At 53.1% G+C, this 13,896-nt stretch overlaps 2 protein-coding genes and 1 long non-coding RNA gene across 13 annotated transcripts in view; 2 read left to right on the top strand and 1 right to left on the bottom strand.

The window, feature by feature from the left end:
- The window catches only part of ARSE (arylsulfatase E (chondrodysplasia punctata 1)), a 23,927-nt gene extending 20,974 nt beyond the window's left edge, over nucleotides 1–2,953 (top strand). For 4 of the 5 annotated variants that reach the window (XM_021079486.2, XM_085006293.1, NM_001244120.1 and 1 more), the window contains 2 exon segments: nucleotides 1,391–1,512; nucleotides 2,523–2,953. In XM_021079486.2, coding sequence (XP_020935145.2) covers nucleotides 1,391–1,512; nucleotides 2,523–2,881 — 481 coding nt within the window. In that variant the 3' untranslated portion in view covers nucleotides 2,882–2,953. 5 annotated transcript variants of the gene reach the window in all.
- Nucleotides 1–9,041, bottom strand: part of LOC146394445 (uncharacterized) — a 23,003-nt gene extending 13,962 nt beyond the window's left edge. The window contains exons 1-8 of one of the 3 annotated variants that reach the window (XR_014834943.1): nucleotides 8,909–9,041; nucleotides 7,485–7,603; nucleotides 6,282–6,348; nucleotides 5,564–5,748; nucleotides 5,417–5,470; nucleotides 5,121–5,194; nucleotides 3,529–3,657; nucleotides 1,052–3,245 (exon numbers count right to left, since the gene is read on the bottom strand). This is a non-coding gene — a long non-coding RNA (uncharacterized LOC146394445). Of the gene's footprint in view, nucleotides 1–1,051; nucleotides 3,246–3,528; nucleotides 3,658–5,120; nucleotides 5,195–5,416; nucleotides 5,471–5,545; nucleotides 5,749–6,281; nucleotides 6,349–6,432; nucleotides 6,738–7,484; nucleotides 7,604–8,908 lie in introns of those variants that run through there. The other 2 variants (XR_014834945.1, XR_014834944.1) reach the window with 2 other exon arrangements.
- Nucleotides 8,096–13,896, top strand: part of LOC146394444 (arylsulfatase D-like) — a 17,895-nt gene continuing 12,094 nt past the window's right edge. For 2 of the 5 annotated variants that reach the window (XR_014834879.1, XM_085007033.1), the window contains exons 1-4: nucleotides 8,096–8,195; nucleotides 9,563–9,712; nucleotides 10,855–10,976; nucleotides 11,171–11,293. Coding sequence is in view for 4 of the 5 variants with exons in the window: in XM_085007033.1 (XP_084863159.1) it covers nucleotides 8,152–8,195; nucleotides 9,563–9,712; nucleotides 10,855–10,976; nucleotides 11,171–11,293 (439 nt within the window). In the remaining variant the exon portion in view is untranslated. Of the gene's footprint in view, nucleotides 8,196–8,707; nucleotides 9,022–9,562; nucleotides 9,713–9,931; nucleotides 10,009–10,854; nucleotides 10,977–11,170; nucleotides 11,294–13,896 lie in introns of those variants that run through there. The other 3 variants (XM_085007034.1, XM_085007035.1, XM_085007032.1) reach the window with 3 other exon arrangements.

Below are 13,896 nucleotides of genomic sequence, written 5' to 3'. Positions count from 1 at the left end.
AAAAGGCAAAAAAAAAAAAAAAATTGTACATGGAATTTCTTTATTATATATATGAAGGAGCTGGATGTGTGTACATAGGCATACATATATCTGTGTGCTGTAAGTTCCATTGCTTTATCACTGCACAGGCTGATTATTTCAGACCTTTAGTTTACATTCTCCTGTTTTTTCTTACATTAAATATCATGTTTCTGGTTGATGTCTTTTACCTAACTGGCTGCTAATTTTTAAAATTAATTCATAGTATCTCGTTTGTGTTAAAAGTAGAAATTTGGGAGTTCCTGTCGTGGTTCAGTGGTTAATGAACCTGACTAGCATCCATGAGGATGTGGGTTCCATCCCTGGCCTCGCTCGGTAGGTTAAGGATCCAGCGTTGCCATGAGCCGTGGTGTAAGTTGCAGATGCAGCTTGGATCCTTTGTTTTTGTGGCTGTGGTGTAGACTGGTGGCTACAGCTCCAATTTGATCCCTAGCCTGGGAACCTCCATACGCCTCAGGTGCAGCCCTGAAAAGACAAAAGACAAAAAAGAAAAGAAATCTGTCCATCATGTGTATTGCAAATGTGTTTTGCTCAATGGTAACATAATTTCACCATATACTGTTGCCTGGTTATATACATATGTAGCCAGTGGTTATATGCATGCATATGTGTGTAAAAGATACATGCATACATGTGCATAGATACGTATATACACAGACACACATGTATATAAATATATGGATACATGGTATGTATAAATGGAAGTGAAACGATAATACGTTGTGGATATAGATGGTATAATATGCTATATATATATGCTGTGTATATATCATATCTATGCTATATGTATAATAGTATATGTATTATATACATTGAATATATAGCACATGTATTATGTCATAAATTTTATAAAAATGTATTTTTATAGAATGATATAGTGTATATGTTGAATATATAAACATACATATATTCACATATATGCATTTTATGTTATATATATATATATATATATGTATTTTATGTTATATATATATATATATATGTATTTTATGTTATATATATATAACACATATTTTCTTTACTGTATATATAACAACACATATATATTTTTTCTTTAATACATATGTAAAAAATTAGTGAATCGATTCCAAGTCCTGTTGAGGAATGCAACCTATTCTATAATGCCTTAAAGCCAAACAGATGTTCCAGCGATGGGAGCCTATTTGAGAGTTCCCAGTCAGGTTGGGTGAACCCTTGCTTCAGTGCAGCAGGCTGGACCCTCCATGGTCTTTCGGCCAAAGGTGCTGTTTGCAGGCGAGCGGCGTGGGGCTGCCCTTGCTTTGCCACGGCTCCCGCCCACCCGCCTTCCCGCAGAACTGCCCTGAGCGCCACCCTGTGCTCCCGCCTGCAGGGTGATTGACGGCCGGGACCTGCTGCCTTTGCTCCTGGGGACCGTTCAGCACTCGGACCACGAGTTCCTGATGCATTACTGCGAGCGCTTTCTGCACGCAGCCCGGTGGCACCAGCGGGACCGTGAGTGGGCCGGGGGAGGGAGTCCCATCGGGGTCTCCTTTCTTGTTCTCCTGCTTCATTATGGCTTTCCTTCCTCCGTTATGTCCCTCTCTGTATCCTTCTTCTCGTGCCAGCAGCATCCCCTAACTGCCCATTGCCCTCTCCTTATGGGAAGGGAATTCTTACTTTAGGTCTAGGCAGGATTTGTGGGGTCATGTATGGCTTTCCTACCTCTCCCTGGGTGTGAATGAGCGACAGTTTTGTCCATCACACGCCCGCGCGCGCGCGCACACACACACACACACACACACACACAGAGTCACACTAACGTCATGACACACACCCTCGCACACACTCAGCTGGCCTAATCTTCCTCTTTCAACTCTCTTCTCTTAATCTAGAGACATGTTTCCATGTGTCTTTGTGACCCCAGCTCACAATTGCTGTGATAATGATCACTGTAATATAAGCCGCAACTGTGCCAACTGCATAATTTTTGAGACTAAAAATTTTCTGGGCCACTTTGGCCCCATGGTCCTTTGGCCCCATGAGCCACAATGGGAACTGTGAATTCCCATAACATTTTCATCACTCCAAAAGGAAACTCCAAACACATTAAATAATCACTCCCCCTCCCCCCACCCCTGGTACCAGAAAAACACTTCCTGTCTCTGTGGACTTGTCTGTTCTGGATGTTTCCTATCCATGGAATCACACACCATGTGTCCTTCTGGGTCTGGCTTCTCTCCCTGAGCATCATGAGTTCAAGGTCCATCCACATGGCAGTGTCAGAGCTTCACTCCTTTTCATGGCTGCATAATACTCCACTGTGTGGGTGGACCACGTGCTGCTTCTCTATCCATCCATCCATCATCCAACCATCCATCCATCCATCATCCAACCATCCATCCATCCATCCTTGGACATGTGGGGAGTTTTCAGCTCCCAGCCAGTGTGTGAATAACTCTGCTCTCCATCAAGGCATCCTGCTTCTCCTCACCAACCGTCCCCAATTCTTGCCACTCCTGCAGGAGGGACAGTGTGGAAAGTCCACTTTGTGACCCCAGTGTTCCAGCCAGATGGAGCAGGTGCCTGCTATAACAGAATGGTCTGCCCATGCTTCGGGGACCAGGTCACACACCATGAGCCCCCTCTGCTGTTTGACCTCTCAAGAGACCCTTCTGAGGCCCACCCCCTCACACCAGACACGGAGCCGTTGTTCCATCAGGTCGTGGAGAGGGTCAAAGAGGCCGTGCGGGACCACCAGCAGACACTCAGTCCGGTCCCGCTGCAGCTGGACAGGCTGGACAATGTGTGGAAGCCGTGGCTCCAGCCCTGCTGTGGTCAGTTCCCCCTCTGCTGGTGCGATCGGGAGGCTGACCCCCAATAGCTGCCCGACCCAGAAAGCTGGGTTCCTGATCTTCCCTGCGGTCCAATAAAATGTCACTGTGAAGTGACATCACCGGCTTGTGTGGGGCTGTGCTGTTTCACCAGCTCTAAAGGGGAAGGTGGTACCCAACTCAGGTTCGGCGGCTCACGGATCAAGAATTCAACACTGAGGAGTTCCTATCACGGCTCAGCAGTCACTAACCTGACTAGTGTCCATGTGGAGGTGGGTTCGATCCCCAGCCTTGCTCAGTGGGTTAAGGATCCGGTGTTGTTGCGAGCGGAAGTGTAGGTAGCAGTGTAGCTCGGATCCAGTGTGGCTATGGCTGTGGCGTAGACCTCAGCTTCGGCCTGGGAACTTTCATATGCTGCAGATGCAGCCCAAAAAATAAATAAATAAATACCCATAGAAAAGAATCCCATACTGGGAGACAAGTGTGGGATGAAAGGAAAGACGGCTTTATCGAGGAAGCCGGCAGTCCTGGGGAGAAGGTAGACTCATGTCCCAACCTTCCACTCCCCAAGTTTTGCTAGGAGATGATACAAGAAAAAGAGGAAAAGGGTTCCGTGCAGAAGAGAGGGTGTGGGGGATGTGATCAGCTCAGGGACTGTCTTCTGATGGGCGGGTGGGGAGGAGTCAGCGTCACCCACCTTCTGGTTCCAGTGGGTCCGGGATCTCCATGCAGGTGGGCAGCATGCAGTTAATGTCTTCCACCTGGTGGGGATTTCAGTGTCTGCCAAACAGCTCCAGGCCATGGCTCTGAACGTCATCTCTCAGCCCTGAGGAGGAACCGAAGGTCTTTGACTTTGTTGAAGGGAGAAATGACTCTTTTGTCCTGCTTGGTGGTTTTCCTGTGTTTACCCATTTTCTCATTTCTCTGGTTAAATGTATTCTTTGCCTGGAGTTCCCATCATGGCTCAGTGGTAATGAACCCATCCATCCATCATCCATCCATCATCCATCCATCCATCCATCCATCTGTTATCCATCCATCCATCCATTCACCATCCATCCATCATCCATCCATCCATCCACCATCCATCCATCCACCATCCATCCATCCATCATCCATCCATCCATCCATCCATCCACCATCCATCCATCCATCATCCATCCATCCATCATCCATCCATCCACTATCCATCCATCCACCATCCATCCATCCATTATCCATCCATCCATCCATTCACCATCCATCCATCATCCATCTATCCATCCATCATCCATCCATCCATCATCCATCCATCCATCATCCATCCATCATCCATCCATCCATCCATCATCCATCTATCCATCCACTCATCCATCATCCATCCATCCATCATCCATCCATCCATCCATCCATCCACCATCCATCCATCCATCATCCATCCATCCATCATCCATCCATCCATCATCCATCCATCCATCCATCATCCATCTATCCATCCACTCATCCATCATCCATCCATCCATCATCCATCCATCCATCCATCCATCCACCATCCATCCATTCACCATCCATCCATCATCCATCTATCCATCCATTATCCATCCATCCATCCATCCATTCACCATCCATCCATCATCCATCCATCCACCATCCATCCATCCACCATCCATCCATCCATCCACCATCCATCCATCCATCATCCATCCATCCATCCATCCATCCATCCACCATCCATCCATCCATCATCCATCCATCCATCCATCCATCCATCCATCCACCATCCATCCATCCACCATCCATCCATCCATCATCCATCCATCCATCATCCATCCATCCATCCCTCCATCCATCATCCATCCATTATCCATCCATCCATCCATTCACCATCCATCCATCATCCATCCATCATCCATCTATCCATCCATCATCCATCCATCATCCATCTATCCATCCATCATCCGTCCATTATCCATCCATCCATCATCCATCCATCTGTTATCCATCCATCCATCCATCATCCATCCATTCACCATCCATCCATCCATCATCCGTCCATCCATCATCCATCCTCAGACGTGTGGGCAGTTTCCACCTCCCAGCAATTGGCAGTTTAACCATCAGACACTGTCTCCAGTCCCAGAGGCTGGACATCTGTGGTCAAGAGTCTGTAGGGCTGGCATGTCTCCTGGGCGTGTCAACAGACGTCTCCTCCCTGTGTCCTCTCACAGCTGTCCCTCTCTGTGTGTCTGTGTCCTGACCTCCTCTTCTTCTAAGGACCCCCATCCTGGGGGATCAGGACCCATTTATTACCTCCATCCCCTCTTGAAAGTCTCCAAATACATCACAATCCGAGGTCCTGTGTTTAGGGCTTCAGTGTCTGAATTCTGGGGACACAGTCCAGTTCAAAATACATCTTCTGTTGGTGGGGTAGGGGTTTGCCTCCCAAGAGTTCTTTCTGTCTCCAGATCCAAAAAACTCCCTCTCTGCAAGCCTGGGGCCACAACGGCCACCCCGTGTTCTTACAGCCACAAGCACCCTCCCCTAAACCCATCCCGTCACAGATGATGGTGGAGAAATTCCAGCCTCCAGCAGAAGAGGCTGCTTACCTCCAACAACCACAGCCAAATCCCTCAGGCTAATTCTGCCCCAAGTCAGTTCCCCTTGGGGGTAAAGAAAGACTTGGTGACCAGGCGTGCATCCCTCCCCCTCCACCCCCTGGGGACCCCAGCTCTTACCCCACACCCATGGTTTACCCAACACCAAACCAGAGTTTTCGGCCAGCTGTCACCCCTGAGGCATTCAGCATGAGCTGTGCTCTGTCACCTCCCTGTGCAGCCCCATCCACACCGGTCACTGATACTGTGAAGCCACTAGACTCTTCTATAGTGAACTCAGAGCCACAGGACTCGTACTGCAGAAAACTCTTTTTCGTGGTTGCCTGGAGACATGACCAAGCCAAAATCACGAGATTAGGGTGTATGACTTCTCACAAGTACAAAGAACACCAGGGAACCTTCCCTAAAGCAGGGCCTCCCCAACAGAAAAACTGGGTAAGTTTAGAGCTAAGGGTACATACATATTCCTGAAGGGCCATGGGTGGTGTATGCATATTCATGAGGAGGGGGCCCCCCTCACATGGTGCATGCATATTCATGAAGGGCCATGGGTGGTGTATGCATATTCATGAGGGGGGGGCCTCACATGGTGCATGCATATTCATGAGGGGGCCTGAGCCGAGGAGAATTCAGCGTAGAATTGGGGCCAAGGTCCATGGAGTCCAAGCTTTAGTGGGCTGAATCACAAGGGTCAGAAAGGGTCACCACTGTCACCTTTAGATTCCAGCTGATTTGGTGGTTGAGCACCTGGGGCGGGGCAGGGGGGTCGTTAAATGCTGCACAACAGCCCAAGAAAGGGCTTGGGGCTGATCTTGACCAAAGAAACACCGAGGAGCCCTTCCCACTGATTTCTTACTTTTGCTCTTATTCTTTCGCCTGAGAAATTTGTTCTTTGGCTCCTTAAGGTCGCTAATTACTGAGACCTGTTGAAGAACAAGCATGGGGACCAGGCTTGGACCAGAAATGGCTCTCGTCTGTCCAAAAACCCCTGTCTGCTTCATTCTTACCTGCTTACACAAATTCCCCCAAATAGTACTTCTGGAGCCACTGGCTCCCTGGCCCCATCCCTCTTCCTAAAGGCTCATGCGGGCATGAGTTTTGTTTGCAGGCTTTGTCTGAGTGTCCGCCAGCCTCCTGTTTGGCACGTTTGGGGAAATCTCCCTTCCTTCCAAGGCTGAATGTCTTCAAAGATCAAATCTGGACCCAACTCTTTTTTTCTTATTTGTTTTCTTCCTTCCAGTGCAGAATTTCTTCAAAGATCAAATCTGGACCCCACTTTTTTTTCTTGTTTGTTTTCTTTTTAGAGCTTCACCTGCAGCATATGGAAGTTCCCAGGCCAGGGGCTGAACCTCCTGGAGCAGCAGCTGCAGGTCTACACCCCAGCCACAGCCACGCCAGATCTGAGCTGCATCTATGACCTACCCCAGAGCTCGCAGCAACGCCAGATCCTTAACCCACTAAGCGAGGCCAGGGATCGAACCCACATCCTCACAGACACTATGCCAGGTTCTTAACACGCTGAGCCACATCGGGGACTCCTCACCAGCCTTCATGTGGACACCAGCTTCCTGCCCTCCCTCCAAGCCTCAAAGCTCTCTAGCTGTTCAGTATCTGCTTAAGTTCAGAACCCCGGGCTGTAAGGTCCTGCACTGGAAAGGTTCCTCTCAAAGAATCCATAACCCAGGACAAAGAGAGAAGCGATACAGATGCCCAAGCACGAATGCTGCTAAATGCATCACCGCAAAAAAAATAAACCACTTGAACTTGCCAAGAAAAAAAGCAAAGGTCTTTGCTCCAAAAGAATCTCCAGCCCTCCTGCTAGAGATTCCAAACGCAGTGAATTTGGGTGGAGGGGTTCAGGGCTCTGGGTTTTCAACACTCGAAGGATTAGGGGGTGTGTGTGTGTGTCGTCTTAGGGCCACACCCTTGGCATACGGAGGTTCCCAAGCTAGGGGTGCTGCTGGCCTGAACCACAGCCACGGCAACGCCAAATCCTTAACCCACTGAGCGAGGCCAGGCATCCAACCCGCTTCCGCGTGGAACTAGTCTGGTTCATTACCGCTGAGCCGCAATGGGAACGCCTCGGCCTCGGGGTTAGTCTTAAGGCCGCGCAGCAGTCCCCTCTCCTCTGCCCTAGGCTTTTGGTCAGCACAGATTTCACGTGACCATGTGGTAGAACTGCAGAAATGAGAAAAGTCAAAAAAAAGAACGGGTGAGCTGCTAAGGGGACCCGAGCACGCCAGGCAGGGCGCCCCCCCCCCCAGACCCCCTAGTAAGGGTCCAACTAGGCTAGCTCATTTTTAAACGCCCCTCTCTTGAACCACAGATGAGAAGCCTGGCATCCTGGACCCTCTAGAATCTGAATTCTTTTCCCGGTTGCCAGTTTGCAGGAAGCAGGTCCGAAAACGCTTCCTCCGTGAGACGGAGAGAGGGAGCTGCCCCGGGGCGGGGCGCGGCGCGGCGAGGGGTGAAGAGAGGGAGTTTACGCGCCCGGGCCAAGCGGGATTAATCAGCCCCTCCTGGGCCCCACTCTCCTGGGAGTGCCCGCCGGCAAGTGCCCGCCCGGAGAAACCTGTGCGCCAGATCCGTTCCCCGGAGGCCCCAGGAGTTTAAGCGGATCAGAGAGGGAGGTCCCTCCACACCCCCGATCGCCGCGCAAGTCCCTGGGCGGGTCCGGGACACAGGGCTCTCGGGGCAAGGTCCGGCGCTCCGGGCCGCGCTCAGCCATGGGACCCACCGCTCCAAGGAGACGCGCTGCGCCCGCCGCGAGGTTCGCGGGACCCTGGGACACGGTCCCCACTCGATCAGGGGACTGGGGGAGCGGAGTTGGGGGGAGGAGCTCCAGAGCGAGCGTGGGCCCCCGGGAAGGCCCGGCTGTGCGTGCGCCTTGGTGTCACCAAACCGCTGCTGGAGGTCGGGTCTCTGCCCTGGACACACTCGGGGCGAAAGCTCTGGGTGGGTTAGTACTCCCCCAACGAAACAGGGGGCTGGGGGAAGCGAGGAGTAGAGAGAAAGGGAACACGGCCTATGGAGGAGGGGGAAGGGCCGCGAGGAGGAAGGGGACCTGGCAGGCCACGCCCCGGCAGAGCGCGGCCGAGCCCCTCCCCGGCTCTCCAAGCACTTCCCGTGCAACCTCCCCGTCCCCGAGTCCCGGGGGCGGCCGTGTCCCCTCCCCCACGCACTAAGACGCGCCCTGTCCGAACCCACGTGGCCGCCTCCTCGTTACCACCCGGAAACGCCACAACGTCCTCCTTCCAAGGCTTTTTCGCCCCGCCCCGCCCCGCCCCCGGCCCTCCAGCCCGAGCGCGGCCTGCAGCCTGGAAACCCTCGCTTCCCGGCAAAACTAAGATAAGCCCTGTCCTGTCCTGTGCACACGCCACCCTCGCCCCCAGCTCCGCCGAGCCACCTCCCGCTCTTCGGCCACGACCTGTCCCCACCCCAGTCCGGGACCCTATCCCAGGAGCGCAGGAGACCACTCCCTACCCCAGTCTCCGGACTGCGGGCGCACGGGGCAGCCCTGCTGGCGGCCCTGGTACCCCCTGGAGCTTCCAGCCCGGAAACCGGGATCGGAGCGCCTCGGGCCCGCGTCCCTCCAGGTGACGGGACTGGGAGAGCCAGGGGTCCACCCCCGGGCCGCCCCAAACCTCCGTGACGCACCGGCGCGGGGCCCCAGCCCTCGCGAGTCACGGGCCTTTCAAATCCGAGCTGTGACCGTTTGGTCCAAACAGCTGTGCCCTCGCCGCGTCCTGTCTAGGGTCCTTGTCCTCCCACGCGTATCCTTTAAAAATGTAGGCCCCCCTCTGCTCCGACCCGGGCCCGCCTCCCCCGTGGCGGCGCCGGGGCTCCGGGGGCGGAAGGCGCGTTCAGGACACCCGGAAAAACGGGCACTGCCTGCCTGTCGCAGCCCGTCCTTCAGTGAGGGCTTAACTCAAGTGGCTTCATTCCGAATTTTGGCCGACTGTGACTTTCAAAACACAAAACTGGCCGTTCCAAGTTTTCTGCGGCGCGCGTTCTTACGCCAGCCCTTGGGACAAAGAGACCCAGAGCGGGAGAGAGGCTAATCCCAAAATCCGGCTTGAAAGGCCGACTTTTCATCCCAAATGAGGACCCCCTCCCCCTTTTTGTTTTTCTCTCCAGGGAGTCGTTGCCCGGTCTACTCACTGTGTGTTTGCTTCTGCCGACTTGCGCATCCAAAGCAGGTCCCGCCTTTAAACCAAATATTCTGCTGATCATGGCGGATGATCTGGGCATTGGGGATCTCGGTTGCTATGGGAACGACACACTGAGGTACCCTGGGCTGGGGCTGCGGGTGGGGTGTGTGTGCGCTCACGCGGGTTTGTGTGTGTTAAGAACCTGACAAGTGGTTCCCCCGTCCTGGCTCCGTGGTTAACGAATCCGATTGGTAACCACGAGGTTGCGAGTTCGATCCCTGGTCTCTCACAGTGGGTGAAGGGTCCAGCGTTGCCACACGCTGCGGCTTAGGTCACAGACGCTGTTCCGTTCCAGGTGGCTGTGGCTGTGGTGTAGACTGGCAGCTGTAGCTCCCATTTGACCCCTAGCCTGGGAACTTGCATATGCCACAGGTGAGGCCCTAAAACGCAAAAAAGAAAAAAAAAAAAAAAAGTTAAAAAAAAATTAGGCCAATGGGACCTAATTCAACTCTGAAGCTTTTGACGCTAAAAACCCACCTCGGAAGTTGGGGAGACCTACTGCCCCGTGGGAGTCACTGGGTGGCCTTTCTTGCGGGTGGGAGCCCAATGATGTTGGGGCTCCTGGTTGGAAGGGAGACTACCCCCTCGGCTTCTTGGCGTCTCACTGCTGCCGGCCTTGGGACCTAACTTCGCTGCCTTGTCCCTGGGTGGTCCCTTTGGACGAGCTGATAAGAAAGCCTGCTGCTCCTTCCTCTGGGGCTCGTGGGAAATTCAAAGCACAGCAGCCCCTGCTGGGCGGGACCCCTCACCCTGGCCCTGCGCCCGCACCCCAGGGAAACCCCAGGCCGCTCTCCTGTCCAGCTCTCTCGCCATCTCACCTTGTGGGAGCCCGTGGTGCTCTCCCCGGAAAGCAGCCTCCTTGGGTGACCAGGAAGTCTCTCAAAAGCCTTTTGGGGGGTATGTGTGTGTGTGACCGTGTGTGTGCGTGCGCGTGTGTGCGTGTGTGTGATGGATCATCAGCCGCCCCCTCTGAACCAAGCTTTTGGGGGGGGGTGCGTCCAGCGGCCCCACAGGGGACACAACTCAAGTAACTATAAAGCCTAGAAAAGTCCCTAAAAATAATAGGGACGCAGTCTGTCCCAGCGCCTTTCAGCGCGGGGACGCGCCTAAGCGCACGCGTCGGCTCACACGGCCCCGTGAGCCACGCGCCCCCCCCCGCCCCCAACCGTGACTTCTGTGTCACTGTGTGTCACCGTGACGTCTGTGCGCCTTGCTCAGGACGCCGAATATCGACCGGCTTGCGGAGGAAGGCGTGAGGCTCACCCAGCACCTGGCGGCCGCCCCCGTCTGCACCCCCAGCCGGGCCGCCTTCCTCACGGGCAGACACGCGCTCAGATCAGGTCGGTGGAAAGGCGCTGCGTCGGGCCCGCCTGTGCCCTGTTGGGGGGTTTCCTCCCGCTGGACAGTAGTCTCCCCAACTTGTGACAACCCAGACCCACTGCAGGCACGGCAGAGCGTGCTCGGGCAGGGGGGCAGGGTCCCGGGGGGCGAACCTCTCGGGAAACCACAGCTGCCTCTCTCCTCCGCTCCCCAGGCATGGATGCCACCCACGGGTACCGCGTCCTGCGGTGGAATGGGGGCTCAGGCGGACTCCCCCAGAATGAGACCACCTTTGCCAGGATCCTGCAGCGGCAAGGCTACGCCACGGGCCTCATCGGTGCGCAGATGGTGACACCCAGTCCTTCTGTGATGGGGAAGTTTGGGGATCAGAAGCACCTGACAGTTCCTGTGGGGCGCGCGGGGGGAGGGGGGGGTTTCTGTGTCAGACCCCAATTTGGAGTTCCCGCCCTGGCGGAGTGGAAACAAATCCAACTAGGAACCACGAGGTTGTGGGTGTGATCCCTGGCCTCGCCCAGTGGGTTTAAGGATCTGGTGTTACCATGAGCTGTGGTGTAGGCTGCAGATGCTGCTCGGATCTGGCATTGCTGTGGCTGTGGTGTAGGCTGGCAGCTGCAGCTCCAATTCCACCCCTAGCCTGGGAGCCTCCATATGCCTTGGGTGCCACCCTAAAAAAAAAAAAAAAAAAAAAAGAACCCAAATCTGGCACCTGATCCCCCTGATTGCTCTTGGTTGGCAACTTGTCCTTGAAGACTCATTTGGTGTTCGTTTTTTTTTTTTAATTTTTAAAATTTTTATTTCTTTTTAGGGCCACACCTGCAGCATATGGAAGTTCCCAGGCTAGGCGTTGAATCCAAGCTACAGCTGCTGGCCTACAGCAGTCATAGCAACGCCAGATGTGAGTCACACCTGCAACCTACACTGCAGCTTGTGGCAACCTGGCACCTTAACCCACTGAAGGAGGTCAGGAATCGAACCCGCTGAGCCACCAGGGGAACTCCTGAAGAGTCATTTTTGTTCAAACTCTGGTCCATTAGGTTCTTTCGTTCTCTGGACAAATCAATGTCCTCTTGGGATTGGCCCCAAATTTCCCAGGTTATCTTTCCCTCAATGGCCACACCCCCTCTGAAAACCCTGAGGCCAAAAAAAAAAAAAATAAATCAAACAGAGAGTTCCCGTTGTGGCTCAGCAGGTTAAGGACCCCACACGTAGTCTCCATGAGGATGAGGGTTTATCCATGGCCCCACTCAGTGGGTTAAGGATCCCACATTGCCGTGAGCTGTGGTGTGAGTTGAAGATGTGGCTTGGATTCCCAGTTGCTGTGGCTGTGGTGTAGACCGGCAGCTGCAGCTCTCATTCGCCCCCAGCCCGGGAACCTCCATATGCCGCAGGTGCAGCCCTTAAAAAAAAAAGAAAGAAAAAAAAAATCAAAGGGCAGAAAACTTTGCAGGTGGGAGGTCCTTCCATTGCATTTTCTTCTCCACAATCCTCACCCCACCCCAGTGTTTTTGTTTCCTTAAACAGGAAAGGTACATAGATCCCTGGGTTTGGAACAGGCACAGGTTCCTACAGGTTCTGGAGACGGTTGGTGAGTGGGGGAGGGGGACCTGGTTTCACTTCTCCACTTGGCATTTGGGGCAAATCGCAGGTCAGAGCCTGTTCTGGGCTGTTCTGCAGCAGGCAGGTGAGCTGGCTGAGGGTTTGCGGCACAAGGAATTAACAGAACGTGAACAGACGACGCAATGCTTGGATCTTCTTGGGAATGTGAGACACGGTTTTTCTCCTGTGCTCCCTCTAGGGCAGTCAAAGTTATTGCCTTCAGAAAAAAATACCTCTGAGGGGGTTTTGTGCAGCAGTTAGTGGAGGAAGCCTGCTACTTCTGCTCTGTCCTGGGTTGTTGAAGAGCCAACTTCCCTTATCAAGTTTTTTTCTTTTCCCCGTGGGTGTGGCACGTGGAAGTTCCTGGGCCAGGGATTGAACCTGCGCCACAGCAGCGACCAGAGCAACAGCAACTCGGGGTTTGACCTGTGTCTGCGACCTATACCACAGCTCATGGCAACGCCAGATCCTTAACCCATTGAGCAAGGCCAGGGGTTGAACCCACGACCTCATGGTTCCTAGTCGGATTCGTTAACCACTGAGCCACGATGGGAACTCCTACTTTTTTTTTAGGTTAAAAAACAAAATCAGAGTTCCCGTTCGTGGCGCAGTGGTTAACGAATCCGACTAGGAACCATGAGGTTGCGGGTTTGATCCCTGGCCTCCCTTTGGCAAGGATCCGGCGTTGCCGTGAGCTGGGGTGTAGGTCGCAGACGTGGCTCGAATCTGGTGTTGCTGTGGCTAGAGCTCCGATTCGACCCATAGCTGGGAACCTCCATACGCCGAGGGTGCGGCCCTAGAAAAGACAGAAAAAAAAAAAAAACTATTACATTTTGTAAAATTATTTAATAGTAGAATGGTCTAGGGTTGCAATCTCTTAATGCCAGAGGCTCCGGTAAAGCTCCAATACCTTTAATCCCCAAGTCAATATCCTTATGTGGATTCGTTAATTCACGAAGCATAAAGGGTGCCTTTACACGGCAGTATCGTCAACCCGTTGGCTGTGTTTCTTTTTCAAATTTCTATTATTCCTTTTCTCTTTCAAATGTTGCCTTTTCATCGGAACATCCAAATTATTCTCAGAAGGTGATTCCTATCAGATAGAGTCCCTTAAGGGTATTTTTAAAATTTGTATTTTTATTATAGTTGACGTACAGGGTTGTGTCCATGTCTGCTGTCCAGCAAAGGGACCCAGGCATATGTAGATATCCGTTCCCTTTCTCATATTCTCTTCCATCCGGGTCTATCCCAGGAGACTGGACAGAGGTCCCTGTGCTGCACAGCAGGACCTCACGGCTTCTCCATTCTCAATGTCCTAGTTGG

This window comes from Sus scrofa, chromosome X (genome assembly GCF_054392235.1).
Source record: "Sus scrofa isolate SSC_HxYL_T2T_F1_AM1 chromosome X, Sscrofa_HxYL_maternal_Yorkshire_Landrace_v2.0, whole genome shotgun sequence".
Lineage (NCBI taxonomy): Eukaryota > Metazoa > Chordata > Mammalia > Artiodactyla > Suidae > Sus > Sus scrofa.
The sequence above is the reverse complement of the archived record's forward strand: the minus strand, read 5'-3'. Positions and strand labels throughout refer to the sequence as shown.